General features: G+C 36.1%; 1 protein-coding gene across 7 annotated transcripts in view; it reads left to right on the top strand.

The window, feature by feature from the left end:
* The window catches only part of PCNX1 (pecanex 1), a 90,477-nt gene that overhangs the window by 46,645 nt on the left and 18,867 nt on the right, over nucleotides 1-24,965 (top strand). For all 7 annotated transcript variants that reach the window (XM_082283676.1, XM_082283680.1, XM_082283678.1 and 4 more), the window contains 18 exons: nucleotides 1,661-1,878; nucleotides 2,943-3,096; nucleotides 3,838-3,870; nucleotides 4,928-5,099; nucleotides 8,462-8,572; nucleotides 9,051-9,142; nucleotides 10,430-10,539; nucleotides 12,206-12,311; nucleotides 14,134-14,226; nucleotides 15,766-15,916; nucleotides 17,742-17,883; nucleotides 19,222-19,399; nucleotides 19,806-19,914; nucleotides 20,516-20,645; nucleotides 21,682-21,740; nucleotides 22,532-22,747; nucleotides 23,113-23,366; nucleotides 24,328-24,558. In XM_082283676.1, coding sequence (XP_082139802.1) covers nucleotides 1,661-1,878; nucleotides 2,943-3,096; nucleotides 3,838-3,870; nucleotides 4,928-5,099; nucleotides 8,462-8,572; nucleotides 9,051-9,142; nucleotides 10,430-10,539; nucleotides 12,206-12,311; nucleotides 14,134-14,226; nucleotides 15,766-15,916; nucleotides 17,742-17,883; nucleotides 19,222-19,399; nucleotides 19,806-19,914; nucleotides 20,516-20,645; nucleotides 21,682-21,740; nucleotides 22,532-22,747; nucleotides 23,113-23,366; nucleotides 24,328-24,558 — 2,559 coding nt within the window. The remainder of the gene's footprint in view (nucleotides 1-1,660; nucleotides 1,879-2,942; nucleotides 3,097-3,837; nucleotides 3,871-4,927; nucleotides 5,100-8,461; nucleotides 8,573-9,050; nucleotides 9,143-10,429; nucleotides 10,540-12,205; nucleotides 12,312-14,133; nucleotides 14,227-15,765; nucleotides 15,917-17,741; nucleotides 17,884-19,221; nucleotides 19,400-19,805; nucleotides 19,915-20,515; nucleotides 20,646-21,681; nucleotides 21,741-22,531; nucleotides 22,748-23,112; nucleotides 23,367-24,327; nucleotides 24,559-24,965) is intronic.

Here is a 24,965-nt window from a genome sequence, read left to right as displayed (position 1 = left end):
GCAGAAGCTTACACTGTTTCATACTGAAAATAGCTTTAATATTCCTTAGTTTTGTGATCTCAAAACTTTTATATTATTGTTGAGTCTAGACAAACCTGTACCCTTAATTCTGAAGTCATATATTATGGTATGAAAACAGTGCAAATGGTCATGATTCTTAAGCTGGCAAACCAAAGAAAAGTATGTTGAAGTACCTAATGACCTAATCAAGAGGGAAAATGAAATACAGCTTTAGGATTTGGCAGAGGAGCAAGAGACCTCCATTTGCCTGACCATGCTTGATCAAGAACGTGCTTTTTAAACTTGGTGTCTGCTAGAGGAGCTTTCTTTGCTTTCCACAGTCCCCCTTGAAAATGTAGCCTTTAAAAAAGAGGCTGCATTACCTCTTCTTAGTTTGCCAGTGTAGTCCCATTGGAGGGAATGATTCTGTTTTAAGGCAAATTTGTGACTGAAAAGCTCAGCCTATGCTCCTAAATGGCAGTTTCCACTGAAATTTATTATTAGTGCCATGAATGTTATGCTAATTCTACCTTTTAAGAAATTAAGTTTTTAAAAAATTGTCAAAAAAGGACCTGTTTTCTGACACAGCTTACCTAAAATAGTATGGTTTGTATTTTTGAAATGCCTTTAGAAAGGGAGTGTTCCTGCTTGTTGTTTTCACTAGTATTTTTCTAGGAAGAAAAAGCTGGCTAAGCATAGTTAAGTACACTGATAGTTTAAGAAGTGATGAAAAAAAATTTATAAATCAAGAAATTGAATGTTAACCTTAGATGATTGTAGGAAAAAAGTACCTCCAAACACTAAACCTGTACTTTTAACACTTGAAGGTAGCATGAGTATTGAAATTTTACTCTTTGCTTTAAACATCTGTGAAGCTTTTTCATTAAATGACATTTTAACAGTTATATTGTCTAAGAATAAAGGGCAATATTGTTAAGTGCTTAAGATGCTTCTTGGCCTGGTTAATGAAATTTATGAAGTGGATTAGATGATGCATACATACTATATATCTTATTAGCATTGAGTACTCTCCTTGAATATCTTCTATGGTTGTTAGTATTACTGTGATTTTCAGGACAACTCTAGACAAGCTACAAAATAAGTAATAGTCAGTTGTAAATACTACTTGACTGGTTAGGGTGGAGCTTTTTCTTTGGTTAATTTCTGAGTGTATTTTGGATTCAATGAGGTTTGAATTTGACCGCTGGTGCATGTGTATGTTGCTTTGTCATGCAAAAAGAACCATTCAGCATTGGTTTGCATGCAGATTAGCTGTCTATAAGAAATGCGTTGTAATTTATTTAAATTAATAATTGGATTATTCTTGTAGTGTATGTTGTCTGTGTATCAGTTTACTCGTCTTCAAATTTGAAGTTTTCAGAGTAAATGGGATAATGTGCTTGGAAGATACATTCATTTGAAATAAGGCATATGCTGAAATGCCAAAGAGTTGTGTTGTATGCAAACTGTTATTGCTGCTAGTCCTATTCATGTGCCATGATAAGCACAGAAAAAGTAAGTAGAAGCCTGTGACAGTGCTTAACATGTAATTTCTCAAAAGTGAAACTAAAGAGTTCTAGCAATTTTCTTCAAAGGAATTTTCAGTGTAATACCGTGATTCAATATAAATGAGCTTTTGTTAATACTAACTTTCTTTTAGCTTTCTCTTCCTCAGATCAGGTTGAACAGGCTGCTAACAATGGATACAGATCTGCTGGAGCAGCAAGATATTGACCTGAGCCCTGACCTTCAGGACCACATGCAACCTCAAGAGGAAGCAGCTCAAAAAGTCAAGCAGTACTATCGCTTTTGGATCCTACCTAAGATTTGGATTAGCATCAATTTTGATAGATTAACTCTTCTGGCTTTATTTGATAGGTGAGATCCTTGTATGTCGCCAGACCTCAAAAAGCAAAGATGAAAACAGTTACTAAACTGTTGTATAGATAAAACTATCTGTAGAGAATTGTACTTACTTACTGTACTCTGAAACGTGAAAGAACAATACTGAATGCAGTTTTTCTAAAATAATGGAGAATACTCTCCTTTTTTTCTCCAGAAATTGAAAAAGGAAACCAACCCTCACTTTGCCTGTGTGGGGCAGTAACGCATTTGTATGATCAAAAAGAAAGATTTGTTGCCAGTCTTATAGCTAGAGTATAGCCTTCTCCAAAAATTAATCGAAAGGGTCTACAACCTGGCATGTACTTACTGTTTCAGCAAATAGAGAGGATTTGCCTGCTGCTTCATAGCATTTTTTCCAAGAGTTGTTTAGTAGTGTGACTTCTTGTCCCTGCTGCATTTACCTAGAAAAATAAAATTAAGGTGATCCTCCAGTTACCAGCTTTTGGAATATGTAGAGTATTTATATTTTGGTAATGAACCTCCTTGAAATAAAAAAGATAGTAGTGATTCTGTCCAGGGAGGAATATTCATAATTCTGTTCTGAAGCACTATCAATATCATGTGGAATTACCTGTATTCCACTTGGCATATCTTACCCAAGCGAGAGTATTTTTAGGTTCTTCATTAGAAAATCATGAATGGCAGGTTGTATACACAGGTAAGTTGTCATGCTTGTGTTTTTCATAGGCTTATAATCATCCTAGATGGGCTTTGAATATAGATTTGTTAGACCATGCTTCTGGTTGAACGTTTGAATTATTTCTAAAATTATCTGCTGAAGTTATCTTCTGTTGTTTAAAGTAAAATTCTGTAAGATACTGTTTTCTGCTGTCATTGAAATCCTGGTAGCTCCTAGCTTTGCTAAAGGTCAGTGTGCTAGTGTAGACTGTGGAAGTTCAAATCTATTAACTGTTTTGCTACCAGTAGCATAACCCTTGTTAGTTTTTGACCCTAACTGTTCTTTTGCAGCTTTTTCTAGACATAGTTCGCTTTAAATTCTTTTTTTTTGTCTTTTTTTATCTCTCTGTTTAATACAGGAATCGTGAGATCCTTGAAAATGTATTAGCTGTCATCCTAGCTATTCTAGTTGCATTTCTGGGCTCTGTACTTCTTATAGAGGGCTTTTTCAAGGATATTTGGGTCTTCCAGTTCTGCCTGGTAATAGCCAGTTGCCAGTACTCGCTGTTGAAGGTATTTTAATTTCTCTTTACTTTCTATAAACAGTAGATTTAACTCCAGTTGGGTGTTGCAGGTTAGTTAGAGCTTTAAGGAAAAATGTGCATGCTTATCATTTATAAAGAAATGAGTAAACTTGGCCTCATGGAAAGTTCGATAGATGGTAATACAAGGTCACTTCACTAGAATGGTTCTGCATATGTTTGTTAAACAATCCTTTATTTATTGTTCTCATATTTTTTTTTGTTTGTTTTCACAAAGAGGAACACATTCTTACTAGCTGAAAACCAGCTACAAACTGAACTTGAAGTTTTATTGGTATGGGTTTTAATTTTTTTTAGTGTCTATGCCTCAGTGCATTCATGATATCTAAGCGTATATTTAATCAGATTATTAATTTTTGTTAGGCTGTTAATGGCATATTGGTAATCTAAGTGATTATTTTTTTATGATTTGACTGTTAGGATGGAAATTGGATTTAAAATTGAAGTTCATAATGCTATTGAAAAAAACAGTAAAAGCCCTAAAATTGAGGGGGTTGGGGATTTTTTTAGAATTTGGGTTATGGACGTATACTCTTTAAGTAGATTTTGTTGTTTATGACATCATGCTATTTAAAGGCTGTAATGTAGCTTGACATCTGTAAAATTAACTGTAGATATTGTTAAAAGAACTTCAACCAAGAAGTTGTGTGGGGGGAGGTAAACATGCCTATCTGTAGATTGGGTGACTTTCCTCGTTTCATTTTGGTTTCAGAGCGTTCAGCCAGATTCTTCTTCCCCTCGACATGTAAGTTGTTGGCATGTGCCGCTGTACTAACCCTGCAGATGCAGAACTCCCTCAGAGAATTGATCATTTTGGTTTCATCTTTTTGGCATTTCTTTTATGTTCCTTCTTATAAGGCACAAAAGGCTTGTAGTTGTCTTAGTGTGTGAGAGGGGAACAGATATTGTTTTCCCCCCCCATCATACTCCTTGTATTTAACAAGTCATGTCCTCCTGTTTCGAGCTTAGCTTTTGCTAGGGAGGCATGTCATGATAAGCTTTTTGATGAATCTTTATTATTCAAGCAATTATACTGAGAAGTATTCCTAATGTTGTAATTCACTTTGCTGGCATGAACTGACACAACTTGGATGTTCTGTTCTAGTCTTGTAGATCATTCAGTTGTTCTAGTGGACACACTGCTTTATTTTTTCCCTCTAACAAGCTGAGTTTGCAATTCTCTAGTGAGCATTAATGTTTGAGCATGGATATGTTAATGTGCTAGTATTGCACAATATGTTTATACTCTGTTGTGCATCTACTAGATTGCCAAGACAAAATATTACCTTTGTCCTAGATAAAATGTGTAGAAGCATTATTCCTCTGCAACAGGTCATTAACTTTATTTTGCGTAAGTTGTGTGTTTTGATATAAGACCAATAGAGATTGTCCCCCCCCGCAGCAGAAGCAGTATCTGAGTAATAAACTTTAATCCTTTTTTCCTTAAAATTGGTTTATTCTCAGTTGCTTACAAAGCCTATCCAGAGCTCTAGCATTTAGTACTGCAAGCAACATAGCATAAAATATAGCTGAGACTAAGGGTATGTATATCTTAGTCTAACTTAATCTAACCATTGTGTCCTTGTTATATCAAAGCCACAAAAAGGACAGACTGATATCACTGCAAGGCAATGCATTAAGGATTTTATGAAGGATATGGTGAGGTGACAGACAGTACACTGGTTGATGACCAATGATTAATTTTGGTTCTGAAGCTATCTGTAGCAGAAGAGTAAAAATTGCCTTTTCCACTAAAAATGAACAGATGTTGGTGTTTTTGTGTTTTTTTTTTTTTTAAACAGGGTCACAATCGTATCATAGCCTATAGTAGGCCTGTATATTTCTGTTTATGTTGTGGTCTTATTTGGCTGTTGGATTATGGCAGCAGAAACATATCTACAACAAGATTCAGGTTGTATGGAATGGCTTTCACCAACCCATTGCTGCTGCTGTCAGCCAGGGACTTAGTTATAGGTGAGTAGATTTGAATTGTTTGCTCTACAGCAGTAGAACTTTCTTCGAACACTTTCCCCTTCTACAGCTTTGTTGTAACAAATGGCAGCGATGCCCTCTACTATGGTGTCACAAAATTTTTCATTATCCAATATTTTAGCCCTTACTTTGTTACTTAACTTGGATCTGGATAGACTACCATTTGCTTGGACCTAGCTGCTCAGTAGTTAAAGAAACATTTTGATTTGGACCCTTTCACACTCTCTGAAAGGGCTTATGGCAATTGAGTAGGAGTTCTCTTAAGTCAGGTTATTTAGCAATTTGGCAGAACAGTACAGACACAATTTTAAAAAACATTATGCACAGGTTAAATCTTATTTAATATGCCTCTTCTCAGAACAGGCCTATCAGCAATACCAAAAATACAATTTTTGAGCTGTACTTCCATTTTGAGGTAATTCCATTGTTTTCTGAGCAGCACAGTGTATTCAGAATACCGATGACATTTAATATCACCCTCCTAAACCTAATGCAAAAAACAAGCATAAACCCCTAAACAACAATCCTTTCCCCTGTGTACTTAATTATGAAAATAATAACAGCCCTGTAATCTCAGAGCTCATAGAAAGAGGGAGACATAAACATTTGAAGACCATCTTATCATGGGAACTTTGTGCATTGCTTTAATGGAGCAAAGTTATTTGAGTGATCTTCTGTGGATCACTGCTTTGGGTGGCATAAGAAAATCTGTAAGAGTTCATCTAAACTGAATGCAGTTGCTTTTCAGTAGTGTCAAAATACCCGTGAGTGAAGGACAACAGCAGTTAAATGTTATGTCTGCATGCCCCCAGACCATTTTCTGTCCAAGAAAAATGAAAACTTGGTCTCAGTGTGGGTTTTTTAAAATTTTGATTAATAAGAATTACTGACCCAGGCATTTTGGGTATTAGTTCTTATTACTCGATTTTAAGAACATCCTGAATTTTATGCCTCATACTGCTTCCCCCTTCAACTTTCTGCTAATAAATCTGTATTTAAATTTAAATGCCCAGAGGGAAAGTGTCTAAGCTGCATATTTCTGAACAGAAATTGTCCAGACCTTTTCAAAGGTGCTTTTTGAACAAATTCCTTGGTTCTATTCATGTACTGGCATACTTTGTTCTGTATAAAAAAAGAAATTAAGATAGAAGATACTTTTGACTCATTCATGATACAAAACTAGCATAATTTCTCTTGATAATGCTCTGCCAGTTTTGGAAGTATTTTCTTCCCTTTTCTACCATGTGGAGTCATTGACATAATGTATACCCATATCACCATAAGATAATACATAAATGTACATGGAGATGGTGTGCCCTACTGTGGAAGTGAGCTACTTCTTAGAAGTACTGAACAGTGAGTCTTTACCAGTTTTAAAAGCTGTGGTGGCATTTTCACCAGGCCATGTCCATCTTGGGATTAGCTTTTAAAACTACTTAGTTGAAGAGTTCAAAGTGGGTTTTGATCCTTATGTTTTCCTGTTCTTCTGGGGTATCTTGCAGCAGCATATGGCGTTTATATTTCTTACCAGTTCTTCCAATAAAAAATCAGATTGCCAGAACAGCTCACTGTACTTTAAAAAAAACCCAAATGAAAATCCTCCAAACAATAAAAAACCACAAGTGGAACTCAAAAAACCAAGAACCAAACTGAAAAATCACCAAGCAAAACAAAAAAACCTGCCCCACCAACCTGCACTGCACGTCCCACCGTGCTCCCCCACGCAATACACTTGCCCTTGGAGCAACTCTTACTGTTGCCGAAGCACTGTTTCAGAAAGCTTTGCAGTTGATCAATTGTTCTAAATCTACTCCACATTTATAATAATTATTTTATCTTTTCGCCTAAATGAAATTTAATAATTTCATTTAGGTGAATTTAATTTCACCTAAATAAATTAATAAAAATTATTTTATCTTTTCACCTTGTTTGCTATTAGAAAACAATGATGTAAAAGACTGTAAAAGCATCATAAATATTGGCTTTTTGCTGGACTACTCTTTAAAAATTGTGTATTCTCAGATCTGTCTAATAATTTTGTTTCCAATGGGCCCAAGATAGTTTGACTTACAGACTTTGAGGAAACAACTTTTTAATCTGTCAGTGACAGAAGGCTGTATTTGCCTCCTATGTAGGCTTCCTTGAGTAATAATTTGAGATAGGGGGTTGACCTGAGAATTTTGAAAAAGTATTTCCTTCAGGTAGTGAAGAGCTGGTCTGAAATCCTATATTTCCTGATTCGTGTCAGTAAAAAAATGCAGAATTCAGTGTCTTTCCCAAGCTTGCAACCTGCATGTTTTTAAATTATATTATTGTTTAACATTACCATGGAGTGGGGAAAATCAGATTCGCAGTATCTGACTGTAGATATTTCTAATGAGAAATCCTTCAGTGTCCAACTATTCTGTGCATATGGAATTAGAAAATTAAATTTGAGACTCGTGGTTCTTTACAAGATACTTCAAAATCTGTTACTTCTTCTGGTCACTGAAGGTACAAGTCAGTAAGATGATAGAAAATCTTCCCTAAACTGCCAAATTTTGTCTGCTAGGATTATTCTCATTATTTGATCCTTCTATCTCTCAGAACTTAGAACTTACAATATGCTGTTGCATGTGAATTAAATCTGAGCTACTAGATCTGAACTTGTGTAGATTATTTCTGCATCTTTTATTCTTTAAGATAGAAAGTAAATAATATGTACAGGTTGAGACATACCATTTTCTGTATTAAAATTAGGTGGCATTCATTTATCTTTGTGTTCTGAAATCCTGTAATTTGCAGGTGTTTTCATGGTTCATACAGTTGTCTTTGTTAAAAAAGCACAAAACCCCCAGTCATTTAGGATTAGAACTTTCAGAAGTGGTGTGGAAAAATTAGTGAAATTGTCAGATGTTATTAGTAGCAGAAAACCCGGAGGTGGGGTGCTTGGCCTCTCTGACGTCAGAGTGGCTGGTGTTAGGTTGCTCCTGTAACTCCAGACAGGCAGTTAGGCTTGGATAAGCCTCCCTTACAATGAGTGAAAACTCGTAAGTCTAATCTGTAAACACTCCTGGCTGATCTTTGCTAAATAAAAATGGAAAGCCTAAACTGCCTTGTGTCCATGTCTACAGCAATTAAAAGGAAAGTACTATTGATTTGTATGACCTCTGTATGCAGTCAGTTCTGAGTCATTGAAGTAGAACTTTACATAATGTGTATTTTCCTTAGAAATTATAGTAGAAATGCTTCAGTGATGTGGAGTTAAAATATGGGGTGTGTGATACCCTAGAACTTAAACTGAAAAATATCTTACCATGCTGGTTTTTTCACATTCACCACTTTTTCATCTCTTTTTTTTGTAGTGTTTACACTATGTTTCCCTATAGTATTCTTCATTGGTCTCCTGCCTCAGGTGAATACATTTGTGATGTATCTCTGTGAACAGCTGGACATTCATGTCTTTGGTGGCAATGGTGAGTGTTGTGTTTTGTGTCAGTGGCAAAAGTGTGAGATGTGGAGCAGCCAAGATTAGTATGTTAGTTAAAAAATTTAGTGGTTAGTATTTTTATTCCTACCCTCTAAACATAGAATACTTAATGGTGTTTTTAAAAAGCCTAAAGGTATTCTGATTGATTATTGGGAAACAGAATTGCTGTCCTAGTAAGTCTGTCATAAAGTGTACTTTCTTCGTCAGCTGGTTTCTATTGCTATTCTCATGGTAAAGCTGTTGAATAAATAAGGAGGTTAAAAAAGCCACATAAAATGCTCTTTATAAAAATCGCTTCTAGGGAAAAATACAAGTAGCTGCTCTGGTTTCAATTGCCTTTTTTTTCCATCAGAGGGTTGTGGCAACTAGGGGGCTGATATCATCTTAAACTGAAGTATTTTGTATTCTAACTTAAGAAGATAACAATGTTTTGTTTTTTTTCTTTTCATTTCTATGATATTCAGCTACCACAAGCCTGCTTGCAGCACTTTACAGTTTTATCTGTAGTATTGTGGCAGTAGCATTGTTGTATGGACTGTGCTATGGTGCCCTGAAGGTGAGAAAAATTTTATGCACAGTAAACATCAATGTTTTGGGTTTGTTCTCTGCTTCCTTCTGTATTAAGTAATGAAAGTATGCAGCTACTGAATTAGAAATATTAGTTTGATTTATTAGGGTTTCATACTTGCTCAGCTGTGATGTCAATAGAGGAGATGCAATGCAGGAGCAAAGCAGACTTTTTTGCTTTCAAAAGGTGTGTGATTTGTGCCTGCTCTAACAGGCTCTTTTTTTTAGTTGAAAACACATGACATTTACTGTCAGTCCCATTCTACATCAATTCTTGAAAAAAATCATGCAAGTGGCTTGATTCTAGCAGAGTCTGCATGTGCTGGTACATTAACCTCTCAAAATGGCTCGTGTAAGTATTTTTTTCTGGTGCTGCAAAACTGAAATAGTGTTTTCAAATTAATATTTACTTGAAAAGAAACCAAGAAATAGTTTGTAGTGTCAAAGCGAAGATGTGTGTCTATCTGAAAGGTAGAATTCAAGAGTTAGCTGGCAAAGGGGCAAGCTGCCCCCTTTGTTTTTTGCTTGAAATGTTTTGTTTGAAAACAGTATGGAGTGTGATGTTGGTTCTGTTTGTTCATTTCAGGTGTGTCAATAATCAAACGTGCTCAGTTTACAATGAATTGTAGCATGTGTGGGTCCAACTCAGAGTTGCCTGGCTTTTCCACTTTGTTACAGAGAGTAGAAAGTTCCTAGAGGAAATACTCCCATGATGCTATCACCTGCAGAACATCATTAGCCTTCTGTGAATTTGTACACTTGTCTCATTAGCCTTTTGTAAACACATCCATTTAAGACAAACAAGCATTAGAAAAGAATAACTCTTACATCTTTGCAGATCCAATACAGATCAGGAAAATAAATATATACACAAATAAAGCCACTTTTTAATCTGCATTCAGCACAATAGAAAAAATAAATCTTGAGTCAAAATATATGTAACTTTCAAAATTGAGAAGTGACTAAATACAGTTCTTAAGAGCCTGTGGTCTCCAGGAATGTAGGAAATGCCTCGTAAGGGTTATGAAAAACGATGACTGTTTAATGATTAAGATGGTGTAGACTTGAAGGGGGTGTACACTGTGTTAGTGTTTCTGATCTATAGTTGGACATAGGTAAAGATGGAACAACTTTTTGTACAAAAAGCCCTGGTTTGTTTTTGTGGAATTGTAGTTAATTTATCCGTTCTCTTACCATGATATACAAAATTCTTGTATGTCAGATAAGTGGTGTGTACTTTGTATCCTTTTTATTAACATTTCATTTCTGTCTCCAGGATTCCTGGGATGGGCAGCATATTCCAGTTCTTTTCTCCATATTTTGTGGTTTGTTAGTGGCAGTATCGTATCATCTCAGCAGACAAAGCAGTGACCCTTCTGTACTTTTGTAAGTGGCTCAGTTTGTACCTCTTCCCCAAGGAAGAAGCAAGTTGCAAGGAAGAACTACTAATAATGTTACACTTAGTACTGTTTGAACTTCTACTCACCTTCATTAATCAGAAATAATGTTCTTGGTTCAATAGTTACAAATTCTCACATTTTGCATCTAGTTCCTTCTCTAACAATGACCTTTTTCTATGGCTTTTGATAAATCACTTACATGCCAAAATCTGATCTAAATGCCTGCTGATGTTCTCCAAAATGTCAGTCAGGTACCATCTTTCTGCTGCTGGGTTTGTTGGGAACAATATGTACCCTTTCTGTGTTTAAAGAGGTGCTCAAGGCACTGGTTTAAGCTGAAGTCTACAGGGGGACTTTTTGAACAGTTTCACTTTGTTGATGTGTTCTCATATTGAATGTGTGCTCAAAGCACTTGTTCAAATAATTGTGCAAAATTATAAGGATCTGTTTTGGTTATGAGGATTCCCATCTAGCGTGGGGAAACAGGTATTCATGTTATACTGAGTTGGAGTAGTGATCTGACGCTGAGGGCGTTTGATTCATTTAATAATGATACATGTAAAACATAATAATTCCAGTAGGAGAAACACCTCCCCCAGAACAGCCAATAAAAGCTCAGCCACATACCTAGGTTAGGCAGAGCTTGAACTTGGATTTAAATGTAGCCGTAATGTTAGATGGATTTGATAAATAGTGGCGTGGGGTAGAAAGTGAGGGACTTATCTCAGTTAACAAGAAAATTAATGATTCATAAGTGTTTACACTGGAGGAAATTTCTTATCTTTGGGTTGACCACTAAACCTTGTCCAATTACTCTTCGCTCAGTTGATATGAGGTCCTTTTCCCTAGATATTTGTTCTTCTGTTCTTTCCAAAAACTAAAGCCTGTATGTTCATGTTTGACCGGCAGTTTCACCTGTTTAGCCAGATGTGGCACAGTTAAGCATTGTAATACATTACAATATGTAATTTCCTTGGAAGATCTAGGGCTTGTTCTGTAGTGATCTTCCTGTCCATAAAGTGAAATAGTATTTCTGCCCTGTGTAGGGTACTGTAAGAAAAATCCCACTGAGGAGTTGTAAGACAACTGGTTATGGCTAGTAACACTGCACATGGGCTTCTAAAAGCTTCAGTGTAAGGTTTTGGGGCTTTAGTATCAGCAAGGCCTGCTAAGAATTTAGAAGTTTGGTCAGCATGGCTAATTCATTAATTAATCAGAGTAGAATAGGTTTCTTTTGTTGTTGCTGAAGTTTGAATTAAATCAAAGAATTCATGGGTCTTTAAATGGTGTTGACAAGCAGACTACTTCTAAATTTTGCATATTTCTGTTCAGTTACTTGTGAGTTCAAGTTTTGTTTCATGATTGCTAAATTTCACCTAAAATTCAGTTTTTTTCAATTACTTCTGTTGCTACTAGAGAAACTGCAGTTTTGAACATTTGGCTGCTGTTCTTTAATAGTGGCCATTCTGTGCAACAGAGAACTAATTCTTTTATAAAGTTGAGATAGCTGTAAACTTGCTGAGCTATGTGAAATCATTGATGTGGCAAAATTAATTTTTTTGTGATTAATATGTAATAGAGCTTCTGACTGTTATAAAACCATGTAGAACAATACATGCTTTTCAGTGGGGTTTTTTTGTCTTTCTCTTAAGCTCTTTAGTGCAATCAAAATTTTTTCCTAATTCTGAAGACAAAAACCCTGAGGATCCTCTGTCTGAAGTAAAAGATCCTTTACCTGAGAAGCTTAGAAATTCTGTGGTAAGTAGGCTTTTTAATTATTATAATTTTAAAATTCAATTTAAGAATTTGATTTGTGTTGGTTTGTATAGCATCTGTCTAGATCTTGCTTAGCTCACTCTTGTCACTTAGCATGGTTCTAGTCAGAATGGATATCACAGCATTTCCTTTAAATTTGCAGGTGAACTCATGTGCTACACTAGGAGTATAATGCTCATATTGCAATTTTAAGTTACTTAAAAGCAAAGAGAATTGGAATTCCCTAGTGTGGATTCAGTGAAGTATCACTGAGGATCATCTTTTAGCTCATGAATAATAATGATACTTGCTTTTGTGCAGAAGTTCGTGGGAAAGACTTAATGGTGGCAAAACTATATAAACTTAGTATTTCTAATAATTGTGATGAAGAGCTTTGTGCTTGCTGTTCCAGAAGTGGAAAATAAAAGTGGTGGAAAGTGTTTTGGGGCTTTTTGTGGCTTGTTTGGGGTGGTTTGAGTTGTTTTGTTGCTTGCGTTCTTTGGAGGCAGATGTAACCTGTTCCATTTACTTAAACACTATTTTGAAGTTTTAGTACAAGTATTTATGGAAGTGGTAATATTTAAAGATTATTCTTTTTCGCACAGTGTAGCAAAAAATGAGTTAAGAAGCTTAGTATGTTTAAGTTCTTCAAAAGAAGGTTGAATATTTATTTAGCTTTGTGTAGGGCTCAGCTGTAGGCTGAACTGTGTAGCTGGGTTTTTCGTAACACAGTAATTACAAGCATGATGAGGTGCTTGAGGTGGAAATAAATATTTATTATTACTATTATTATTATTATTGTTATTAAATAAATATTTAGAGTAGAGAAACTGCAATTCTTTTAACATTGAACAGGAGAGAGTTGACCGTAGGAGCTGCAAGCTACTCTTTAGCTGTCATACGGTGGTGTTAGTCTCCAAGGGGGCAGAGGAGCTGAGGATTTTAATAGCCTTTCTTACAGTGGTTTTTAAAATCAGGACAACTGATTTTTAAAAAGTAAGTTATAGCCCAGGAAGTGAAGGCTTTGCAGCAATAATTGCTGTGTGTAATTATTTGACTGATGGAGTAGATAATCCTTTAATGATTTTCTAGGCTGTAAATATTGATGGTATTTTTACAAAGTTGGGAACTGGTCTACTAAACTTGAGGCTTTGAGTTGCAATGGCCTAAGTACTCATTGCCCCCTTGTGGCGGACTCTGGCATGACTAGTTTGGGGGGGTTTTTTGCCTATTATCAACGGCTTGTTACCATTTTTTAGGAGTAATGGAAAATTCAGACTCATTCCTCGGGGTCATTCCAAAGCTATCCTTTACCCTTCTACAGAGGAGGCAGAAAAGGGTTAAAGAGCCTGGTTGTTTCACCTGGTTGATAGCTCTGCTTAGGCAGCACTCTTCCAGAGCTCTTATTTGCCCTGTAGTTTAAGCAATTATTAGATCATAAAGGGAAATTTGGTTGTCCCTTTCAGTGCTTTCATCAGCGCTTTAAGGGGATCCTTACAACCCCTCACAGTCCAGGATTAGATACTGTATTGGGTATATTGATTTGTCCTGCCCCATTATAGATATGCATCTTTCCCTTTCACTTAGTTGGACTGATGCTCTTAGCTGTAAGATTTGTCTTGTGAAATTTCTAATGACTTCAGTGGAAGTAGCTAACATTGGCATAATTTGAAAATCTTTAATCAGTTTCAGTGTTACTGCATTTGTGTATTGGAGTCCAGTCTTTCAGTACTTTCTTAGCTTGGAGATATTTGCCAACTTTAATGATTCTAAGAGGTCAACCAAAGCTGATATTTTCTAAAATAATTTTATTTTGCCTTTGCAGAGTGAACGATTGCAGTCTGACCTGATTGTGTGTATAGTCATTGGTGTCCTCTATTTTGCAATTCATGTCAGTACAGTATTTACAGTTTTACAGGTAAGATGTTACTTCAGTTGGCCTTCTGTATGCGAATACTCTCATGTGATATAGAGCTTATTCTGGTAGTTCACCAAGTCTTCTGCTTAGTTTTAGTCTTTAAACATACACGGTGACAAGTACATGACTGAAGGTCTTCACTTTTATGTACTCAAAAAGTCATCTTCCTTAGTTCTTTTCTAGTTTCTTCTTGTATTCTAGACTTTTATTTTAGCCTCTGACATAAAACACACTTTTGTTTATCTATCTCAAATAGTGTCAAGCTCATTTTGGAATAAGGAAAAATGAAACTTTAAAAAAATGTTTAAAAGGATTAGTGCATAAAGTTTGAGGGGCTGAACCTTGACTTAGCAGTTCCATGCTGGCATGGCTGTAGACTATAGAATTGGGGAGTACCCCTTTACTGGAATGATTATTTACAGGACTTCAAAGATCATCTGAGTTTCAAGTTTTTTACTTGTCAGTCTAGCTAGTGTTACTGCTTTGGATACTTTGAATGTCTGTATGTGGCTCTTGATGATAATGGCATGGCACTAGATCCTGTGCTTGAGTTTAAGTAAAGCATTTCCCTCGAGAGCTGCAGTTACTGAGTTTCTTATTTTGGTATTCTTGTTGTGGAACCATTGACTACCTTATGAACAGCCTTATGTAAGGCAAATGAAAATTTCTTGCATGTATTTTAGAAGGATTTTACCTTCCTGCTGCTAACTAAAGTTAAAGTGAGAAACTAATTTTAAAAAGCATATGCATTTAGGTAACTTCATATTTTCAGGTGAAGTGCGTTACTTAAGCATGTGTACTTGTGTTTGCTGAGGAAAATATCCCTTTTGTTGTATGGTTGGATTTCAGTTCTCCACCTGAATGTTGCTTTCCCTCATTTTTGAGAGACTTGGCTGTATGCTCTTCACCAGTTATGTAGTTCAATAGCCTTGGGCTTCACGCAGTTCACGAAGAGCTTATGACAAGATAATGCAATCCCAGTTTTGCAATGACTTATCTAGAAATTTAGAGAAAATTTTAAAGAGTAGAAAGCATTATTGTGAAATCCAGCCATAATCCCACGTTAATTTTGCAGTATTTTGTGATTTCTGTGGAAGGGATTGGTCTTGTGGGAGGCTTCTTACCTTCTCAAGAGAATGTGAAGTTAATGATTTGTTTTTGTTTGTTCTTATACCTCCTTTTATCCAGCCGATGGAAATGTCAATTGGGTTCAGCCTTTAGAGGATAATACCTTTATAAAATGAAGTGCATATGGGTCAGAAGCAATGAACTGTGCAAGAAGATTGGTGTACTATTTTTACTTGAAAGTACATTTCAGCTTAGTGAAAATTTGTTAGATATGAAGGAGGTTTTTTTCTCAAAGGGTTTCTTGTTTTATCTTAAAATTGGTAGTACAGTTTCTCATGAAGAAATACATTCCCATTATAATTATTAATATTACAGGAGCACTTGCCTGGATGCTGAAAAATACACTAGCAAAGTAATATTTTATTTTGTTTATAAAACACAAACCTTAATTTCTTCAATTCTTCTTTTTAGCCTATTTTAAGTTATGTTCTCTATGCATTGGTGGGTACGGTAGGCTTTGTGACCCATTATGTTCTGCCTCAACTCCGAAAGCAGCTTCCTTGGCACTGCTTTTCTCACCCGCTGCTGAAAACCAAGGAATACCATCAGTTTGAAGTCCGGAGTAAGTATTGTTTGTAACACTTTCTTGAACTTGCTTTAGTTGCTGACCAACTTGTTGCCTATTCATATAATTAATATCTTTATTATTCTCACCACTGGAGAGTTTAATTATATCTAATCTATCAATGAATTCGTTTCTCAGTTCCTCATGCTTTGATTCCATGATGTTTTATGTATCATTTAACTGATGATGATAATACAAGTGTTAACATTGTCTCAGAGCAGCTCCATTAAAACATAATCTTCAAAACCGTAAGTGGCAAAATTTGTGCTAATGATTGCTTCAAGAATTTTTCATAACAGTCGAGTGTTTCACTATGTATTTCCTCAACATAGCAAGTTTTCTAATGTTTTAGAGGCTTAAGTATGGAAATGCTGGTGGAGACTTCATCCTGGCACAGATTTGGTTTTTAATAGTTTTGTTGACATGTTTAGCCACAGCAATAGTGCAAGTGGCCAACTAATGGATAAAGACACCAAGGGACCAGTCTTACAAGTTGATCTGCATAGACATGTGCTTGCAGCTTGTGCTAAAGCCTATGAAATCTTTCCCCAGAGATGCAGAAAAGATGAAGTTATACTGCTCATCAGTTTTCCAGAATGGATAAATGTTGTGGTAGATTGTGGGGACTTCACTGTTGGAATGTTTTTGGTTTTAACAGCAGATTTATGAAATTTGTGTCTGAAAGGCCTTGGAAACAACTGAAATTGGTTTTTCTTTTCAAGTAGTTGTCAAGACAAGAAAGCATCCTGCTGCTTTCAGGAACAGAGAATTGTCAGAATTGATTCACAAACTTCATACCTTTGTAGCAGCTGTTCAGTGTGGTCTTTTCATTGATGTCTAACTGGTGGGATTTTTTCCCCAGCGATTGCATGTAAAGATGGATAAACATGAACAGCAATTGTAGGATGATGTCATACTTTATCTGGAAGAAGTGAAAAGTGCAACTGTATGCCTTAAGTTTTTAATCTCTAAAACTAGAGAAGCTGTAGTTGGTGTCCTTTTGCTGATACCTGGCTTCAGTATTTTTGTATGTATTAGTATTTTTGGGAAAGATGGAAGCCATAACCAGTAATGTTAAATAACAGTTTGTAACATCCTCTGATTTGGTCCCTGTAACTTAAAGAGAATTCATGCCATGTCAATGACTAATAGTCTTTATGGCTTCTCTTGAAAAGGAATGTGAGTTCTTGCTGGGGTTCATGTAGACGTGTAGTCACTCACAGCACCTTTTCTAGCCTCTTTCAAGTGTGCCTTAACCCTTTATGAAGGCATCAATGTTTACCGTAACTTTTGATATAAGCTCTTCTAGCCTATATTGTAGAATAAATTTTCTTATCTTAATTTGCATTAATTTGAAACATATCTTAAAATTCTTGTAGAAGTTTAAAAGAAGTTGCTCAAGTGATAGACACTTGTGTTGGCAGGTTACATAGGCTCTTCTGTATCGAAGAGTTGGAAAACAGGAGTCTTTCAGACTGACTATGGTTGGAAAACATCTTTTTGCATGAGATGAAGCTGTTTAAATGATGCATTTTGTCTATGGCAATGTTGAAATTATTGAAGAGGTGGAACCCAATTTGTTTCCTTCTGTGTAGAGTAAGCATGTAGCTTGCAAACTGTTCTGTTGTTGTGTGAACAGTGCAAAAACTCTACTGGGGCTGCTGACAGGAGCTTCTCTTTATTTTGGTTAAATAAAGCTACAAAAGTCCATTGTGAGAAAACAGTTAATCCAAGATACTCGGATCAAGAATCTTTATTTTGTAAGCAGAGATTTTTTGATTTGACAGTGCTATCTGATTTCTTTTTTAATATAACTTGACAGATGCTGCGCATGTTATGTGGTTTGAGAAACTTCACATTTGGCTCCTTTTTGTAGAGAAGAATGTTATCTATCCACTGATAGTCCTCAATGAGCTTAGTAGCAGCGCTAAGAATATTGCTAGTCCAAAGAAACTGGATACTGAGTAAGTATAAAAGGCTATCAAGTAATCTTGAGTATGTCTGCTGTGGTGGAAAATTAAATAGGGACTTTATGGGAAGACAGAATACCTTAATGGTACTGTCTTAAGAGTAAGGCAAGGAATAAATAAAGCTTTTCTTTTTTTAAAAGCCCTGATAAAGCTGACTTAAACTGATTGGAGTATTACACTGTTAAACTAGAAACTCCCATGAAGATAAATCATTCAACTCCTAGCATATACTGTCTTGATTGCATGTTGTGGAATTACCTAGTAGTGGGATAAGTTTGCTTGTTAAGCTTCAGTCAGTCTATAATATGATTATCCAGATGGCAAGTTCAAGATAGTGTTGATATGTTCTGGTTCAGGTGTAAATTTCAGACTTGTTCCCTGAGTTGGTGTGCCAGCTTGCAGCCCCTCTGTAGCTTTCTTCTCTCATCAAGGAATTCCTAGCCCCTAAGTATAATCCATATCCAGATGGAATTGCACACTGCTTCTTAAATTGAGTCTTAGTTATAATCCCTTGAGCAGTGTATCTGACTGTCTCAGCAAATGATAGCTCAATAATAGGCCCTACATTTTTTATCTCCAAGAAACAGTAGCAAGGTGTCTCTTTTGGATTTGAAGTTCTATTCATTTAGAACAAAAGAGTATAAATATTGAAACAAAATGGAAAATATATTGGGAGGGTAGGTTGTTAGATTAATTTTGAGGGGTGTGGGGGTAGCTTTTTTGGCTTTCTTAATTTTAATCCCTGCATCTGGTAAATCCTTGCTTTGGGTTTGTTGTCACTGTCACTATGAGACCTTTGGGAGGATTATTGCCATTATGTTACTTTAATTTCTCAATAACCGTTTGATTTGTCAGTTGCTATGTCTGAAAAAAATTGCAGTTCCCTCAATAGAAATTAGAGCAATATAGTCATGTAGGAAGTGATAATCCAGTGTTCATTATCATCCTCTTGATGATTAATCTTGCCTTTTTGCATTTCAGTATTCATAACCTAAATTAAAGACCAAGTTTCTCTTCAGAGTTCAAGGCTATTTCATCTCTTAATTTTTTTTTTTAGTGGCACACTTGGAAATAATGTTAATTCTTGAACATTGATTGGCTTGAGGATACTGATGAAAAGACTTAGTAACCTTTTAAAGAAAAAATCTGAAGTTGTCTTTAAAAAAACCAACAAACAAGTAACACCCCTCCACCTTCCCTGCCCCCCAATTTCAAAAGCAAACCCAAATCAAAGTTTGAAGAGATTGGTCTTGCATGAGAGCAACAATTTGTGGTCTTTAAACCCCATTCAGGTAACAGTTAATAACTGTTTTGTGTGACTTCCTTACACAGGTTGGGTGCTTTAATGATCACAATAGCTGGCTTGAAGTTACTGCGTTCATCATTCAGTAGCCCAACGTGCCAGTATGTCACTGTTATTTTCACAGTGCTCTTCTTTACTTTTGATTACAAAAGTTTTACTGAGACCATGCTGCTAGATCTCTTCTTCATGTCCATACTCTTCAGCAAGGTAACTTTTAACTATTTTTAGGTGTTTCAGTTCATCCAAAGGGGAAAACAAATGGATAGTCCTATCTGATGGGTAATCTTGCAGATTCTCAGTCTTTTGTGCTGTAATAGATATGCTGTAAGGCAACTAAGGTTTCTCTTTCCCAGGGCATTTATGTTGGCTTGATAAACCTTATGTAACTTTCTAAACATCTCCTGAGTTTGTACGTAGAACAATTAAGTGCATGTTATGTTACTTGCTTTTATAATTATATCCTTTTTCTAAGTCTCAAAGCTTCTGGTAGACCAGTAAGAACTCTAGGATGACCAGTAAATTCCTCAGGATGCAAAACATGTTGGTTCTTACCTAAAACACTGAATTGTTTTTCTCTCTTTTTTTTTTTTTTTTTTTTTTTTTTCCTCTTTAGCTTTGGGAACTCTTTTATAAATTGAGATTTGTATATACCTACATTGCTCCCTGGCAGATCACATGGGGGTCTGCCTTCCATGCTTTTGCCCAGCCCTTTGCTGTGCCACGTATCCTTTGAAAATGCAAACTTTCTCCTGAAGTTGTGTACTTATAACTTCTGAATATTGTGTTATAATGGATTCTGCATTATGGGGTAGGACTACTGAAGGAACAGGTTTGTCTAGTGAGTATTTACAAAGAAACTGTTCACGCTTTCTGCCTTGTTACAATGCTATGAATTATACAGTAACAGTAGGAATAGACTCATGACATAAAAGAAACATGGACCAGAATTATTACTGAAAGTCACACAGCTTTTCTTTGGATAGTCATTTCTTTTTACAGGAGTCACTAATTACGGTTTTAGTACTTGAGTTTTGCATTTTGGACTTCTGTAGGCTGGTCTGAATGGAGTGCTGAGTTAGTATTCTCAATAGAATTTTTGGGAATGAGTGTCATGTCTAGTGCTGGATTTTCATCTATTTCTGTTTTTAAAAACAAAAATAATCCCCTTATTGCTGGAAATACTACAAACATACTTCGCTGCATAGAAATTCATAGGGAACTCGTTTTGCTCTTCATTGGTGTTGCTGTCTGTATTGAACACTATCACAGAAGCTAAAAAAAAGTAGTTGTTGCTTTGCTTTCCTTAATTCGCTTATCCTACAGATTCTGCCATGTTGTTTGTCCAAGCAGCTGTGTCAGCTTTCTTCTCTACTCCGCTGAATCCTTTTCTGGGAAGTGCAATATTCATCACTTCATATGCCAGGCCTGTCAAATTCTGGGAAAGAGACTACAAGTAGGTGAAATAAAGTTTAAAAAACTTTGTTTTTAATAGTGTAAATATGTCTAAAGTGTTGGTTTAGGAGTTTTGTTTTTTTTTTTAAACTTGCTCATTTCTGCTATTTTTTTTCCCCCTCAAACAAAACCAGTGTATAGCACTGAAAGTTTTCTCTAAACCTGTTTCTGAAATACTGTAGCAGCTGTTTTTTACACTAGGAACACTTGCTTCAGCTGCTTAAGTAATTTCTACTTAGAGGTATGCCGTCCTGGTGATTTTAAACATAGAATTTGTGGTGCTGTGAAGTGCAATTTTAATCAAAAAGTGAGTTTATGTATAAAAAGGTTTAGGGGAACAGCTCATAGATGTATTTTACCTGTGTTCATTATTTCTCTGCTCACAGCAAAACTGGTTAAACTTAATATAAAGATCTTTTAAAGTAAGTGGTTTTTTTGTTCGAGGTGGGATCAGTAGTAAAAGAATCTTCAGGTCAGATTGTGCTTCCTTTTGTTTTCTCTTAAGTTCCCTATTGCTGATAGAGTATTAGACCAATAAAGTATTGTATAAACAGCATAGAGGAAGTTGAATGGATATTTCTGGTATTATTTCCCTTCTAACATTATTACAGTTTAAATGCGATGTTTCAAATCTTAGATTAAAGTGTTGTGGTTGTAATTTCAGACAACGAAAGAACTGTCTAAAAATTAGTATTTCACTAAAGTCTACTGAAATGTTAGCTGTGCTAATTTAATTGTTAAGTTTTTCTCATATCTAAACCTTTATGATATCTAAGAAAATACATGCACTTTTACCTAACGTGCAAGATTATGGCCATTTACTGTGGACAAACTTTATTAGGCATTATAATGCTATTGCAGGCAGAAAATACTTCTACATATGAGAAGAGCAGCAAATATGCATCTGAAGTTATTTTAAAATAACTTTTTGAAACTATTTCAGTGGGAATATTTAACATTGTATTAGAAGTTTCTTTCCATAGACATTCTTACAGTAATATATTTTGTGTTAAGCATGCTTTATTTTATTCTTTCAGCACAAAACGTGTGGATCATTCAAATACTAGACTGGCTTCGCAGCTTGATCGGAATCCAGGTAACTCTCCTAGCTGGATTTTGGTAGTTGGTTTGGAGGTTTTTTTGGGGGTTGGTTTTTTTGCAGGGGAGATGGGGTTGTTTGGGAAGTGGGTTGGTGGGGTTTTTTGGGGTTTTTTTTGAGGGGTGAGTTTTCTTGTAGTGGCTTTTTTTTCAAATGTAAATGGCTTTTATTGGATTTTTATAGGACTCATGATCAGTTTGCCCTCTGATCTTGTCCAACTGTGCCCAACCTCTCTGTTGCTCTGTCTGTTATTTTTTTCTCCCATCATCTCACTTGCTTTATTCTTTAGGCTCTCCCATAAATTTTGATTTCACTCTTAGGGCTTGTGTTCCTGCTTTTACCTTTTTATTTATAACTGTAGCATGCATTAAACTTTTTTGCTTTTTATTCTTGAGTAATTGAAAAAGTGCTAAGTATTATTTGAGGATCTCTCAATACCATGGTGATGAGACCAGTACAATAGACATTACTGAGAGATATGTCTGTGCTCCTTTGATTTTACACTTCGGTATCTTGAATAGGTTGATGGGAGATGCATGAGTGGAACTGAAGGAATAATTTGGAAAATGGAGGGGTGGCTAAGAGAAAATCTGGTTTGAAATACAAATGTGACTCGGCATTCATTTGGAGTAGTTATTCCTTAAAAAAAGGGGAAGTGGGGGTAGAGTATGACCTTGGAACAGCATTGCTGTTAACAAAAACGTAGGATTCAATGTGAAGTAATAATTGACATTCAAGCTTGATGTTTTTCTGCAGTTTCACATAACCTAAATCCCCTCTTCCTGCAGGTTCAGATGATAACAACCTGAATTCTATCTTCTATGAACATTTAACCCGTTCCCTTCAGCATAGCTTATGTGGAGATTTGTTGTTGGGTCGCTGGGGAAACTACAGTACTGGGGACTGCTTCATTCTAGCCTCTGACTACCTCAATGCACTAGTACACCTTATAGAGATAGGAAACGGCTTGGTCACCTTCCAGCTGAGGGGGCTTGAATTCAGAGGTGAGTGTCCTAGACTTCCTTAACTGTGTGCACTAAAAAGTAGGCTTCTGCTTTGGAAACTGATGTTTTTTCAGTTCTTTCCTGTTAATAAATTGCTTTGAAAATGGCCTGTAGGGCCTCTTGATGCTCCTGTCACTTGATGCTAAGTCCCTCTTTCCATTTGAGTGCAACATGATTACTTGTTAGAGAAACCTAACTAAAATTAAGCTATCTAAATCTTTTGTTTGTTGGCAGATAGTTCACTTAGTGTTAAAAGAATTTAATTGGAAATAAGTTGAATTTTGAAGTCTTCTAAACACAAGTTCACATTAAAACAATCTCATAGAGCATTCAACTCTTTCTTCTTTCCTCTGTTTTCTCCTAAGGAACTTACTGTCAGCAACGAGAAGTAGAGGCCATCACTGAAGGTGTAGAGGAAGATGAAGGTTTTTGTTGCTGTGAACCAGGCCACCTTCCTCACATGCTTTCCTTTAATGCTGCCTTTGGGCAGCGTTGGCTGGCTTGGGAAGTGCTTGTAACAAAGTATGTTCTGGAGGGTTACAGCATCACTGACAACAGTGCAGCTTCCATGCTTCAAGTCTTTGATCTCCGGAAAATTCTCACCACTTACTATGTGAAGGTATGGTTCGGATCAGTGCAGCCCGTGGAGGGAGGCAGGCTGGGTTACACCTGGGAAATGCTTAATGTCTTGAGCTCATAATGTCTGTCATGTGAGGATCATAAGGTGTGTTGATAATTACAGATGTATGAGCACCTTCTTCAAAGGAGGACAGAGTTTGTTGTACTGATGGTGACTGGGTACCCTGGTGCATGAGCAGGACAATGACCCTGTAGTCTAGATCAGAGAGAGGACACCTCCCAGCTGAAGCTGGAATAGAACCTTTAAAACTGTTACCCAGATACGATAGCTCTGTTGTAAATGAGAAGTTGCTTAGTTTGTTTCTGTAGAGAAAGCTGAGCTGCTTTGGTCTTCATAAGCTGTCCAAACCCATCTTTGGTTCTTAAAAAAGAAACAAGCCCTCTTCTCCAGTTTTAAGAAGTCTAGGCCTCAGATCCTTTCAGATAATCAGTGTACTAATTGAGATCTTTCATAAACGCTCTTTCTGAGAGCTGAAAATTTTCAGGTTAAAATGTTTCCAAGATACTTATTCACACATGCACACAAGTTGTCTTCCCTAGCACAGGGGTCTTAAACTGTTTGATATTTTAGCTTTTTTAAATTTAGAATTCTTTAGAAATTCAGTGTCTAAGTGTCCATGTTAACTAGATAAAAATTTCTATGTATTTGTTTTGTGCAAAAATTACAGTGAGGATCCTATCCCCATCCTTTTTTCCTTTCCTTACTCCTTCAGTGTAGGCTTCAGAAATCCTGACAGTCTTTGAAAAATACTCCTATGCACCACCTGTATTGTGTTTTCTGTGCAAATCTGTTGCACCTGTGAGCTATAGAAATGCTACTGTGTATCACTTTGGTTCATTGTCAGGAAAAGAATGCAAATAAGTTGAAAACAATTGAGATTGCTGACTGGGTTTTTTTTAATTGCAATACTGACTCATATTTTTAACTGCTACTGTTTCAGGGAATCATCTACTATGTCACAACATCCCCCAAGCTAGAGGAATGGTTAGCTAACGAGACAATGCAGGAAGGACTGCGGCTGTGCACAGACCGCAATTATGTGGATGTAGACCCAACATTTAACCCCAATATTGATGAGGATTATGACCACCGTCTGGCAGGGATCTCAAGAGAGAGCTTCTGTATGATATATTTGAACTGGATAGAATATTGCTGCTCTCGAAGAGAAAAGGTAAGTATGTGAGGAAAGCCATTCACTATTCTCGGATGGTGTTAATTTTTCCTGTTGGTTTGACTTACAGATGGGTTTAATGCTGATTTTTAAAATAAGTATGTATAATTAAAGTATTTTGATTGAAGTGGTTTTGATCTTCCACTTTTGAGATCTGAATTTAATAAATTCTGTAAGTAGTGTATGGTTTAACCCGTTCATTAATGAATTTTATTTGCCAGCTCAAATCAACCAACTGAATCTTAGGTATTTATCTACATGCAAAAGGTATGTCTGCAGAATTGATGTTTTGTGCTTAGCGTTCACAAATCAACCCTAACTTAAACAAAAAAGCACCAAAGCCAAAGTCCCTAAAACCCAAGATACATGTTGCGAGCTTGTAAGACTTACTCCTTCTTTCTCAGTGA

The sequence above is a fragment of the Coloeus monedula genome, assembly GCF_965178545.1.
Source record: "Coloeus monedula genome assembly, chromosome: 6".
Taxonomy (NCBI): Eukaryota; Metazoa; Chordata; class Aves; order Passeriformes; family Corvidae; genus Coloeus; species Coloeus monedula.
Note: the sequence above shows the minus strand (reverse complement) of the source record. Positions and strands in the feature narration are given on the sequence as shown.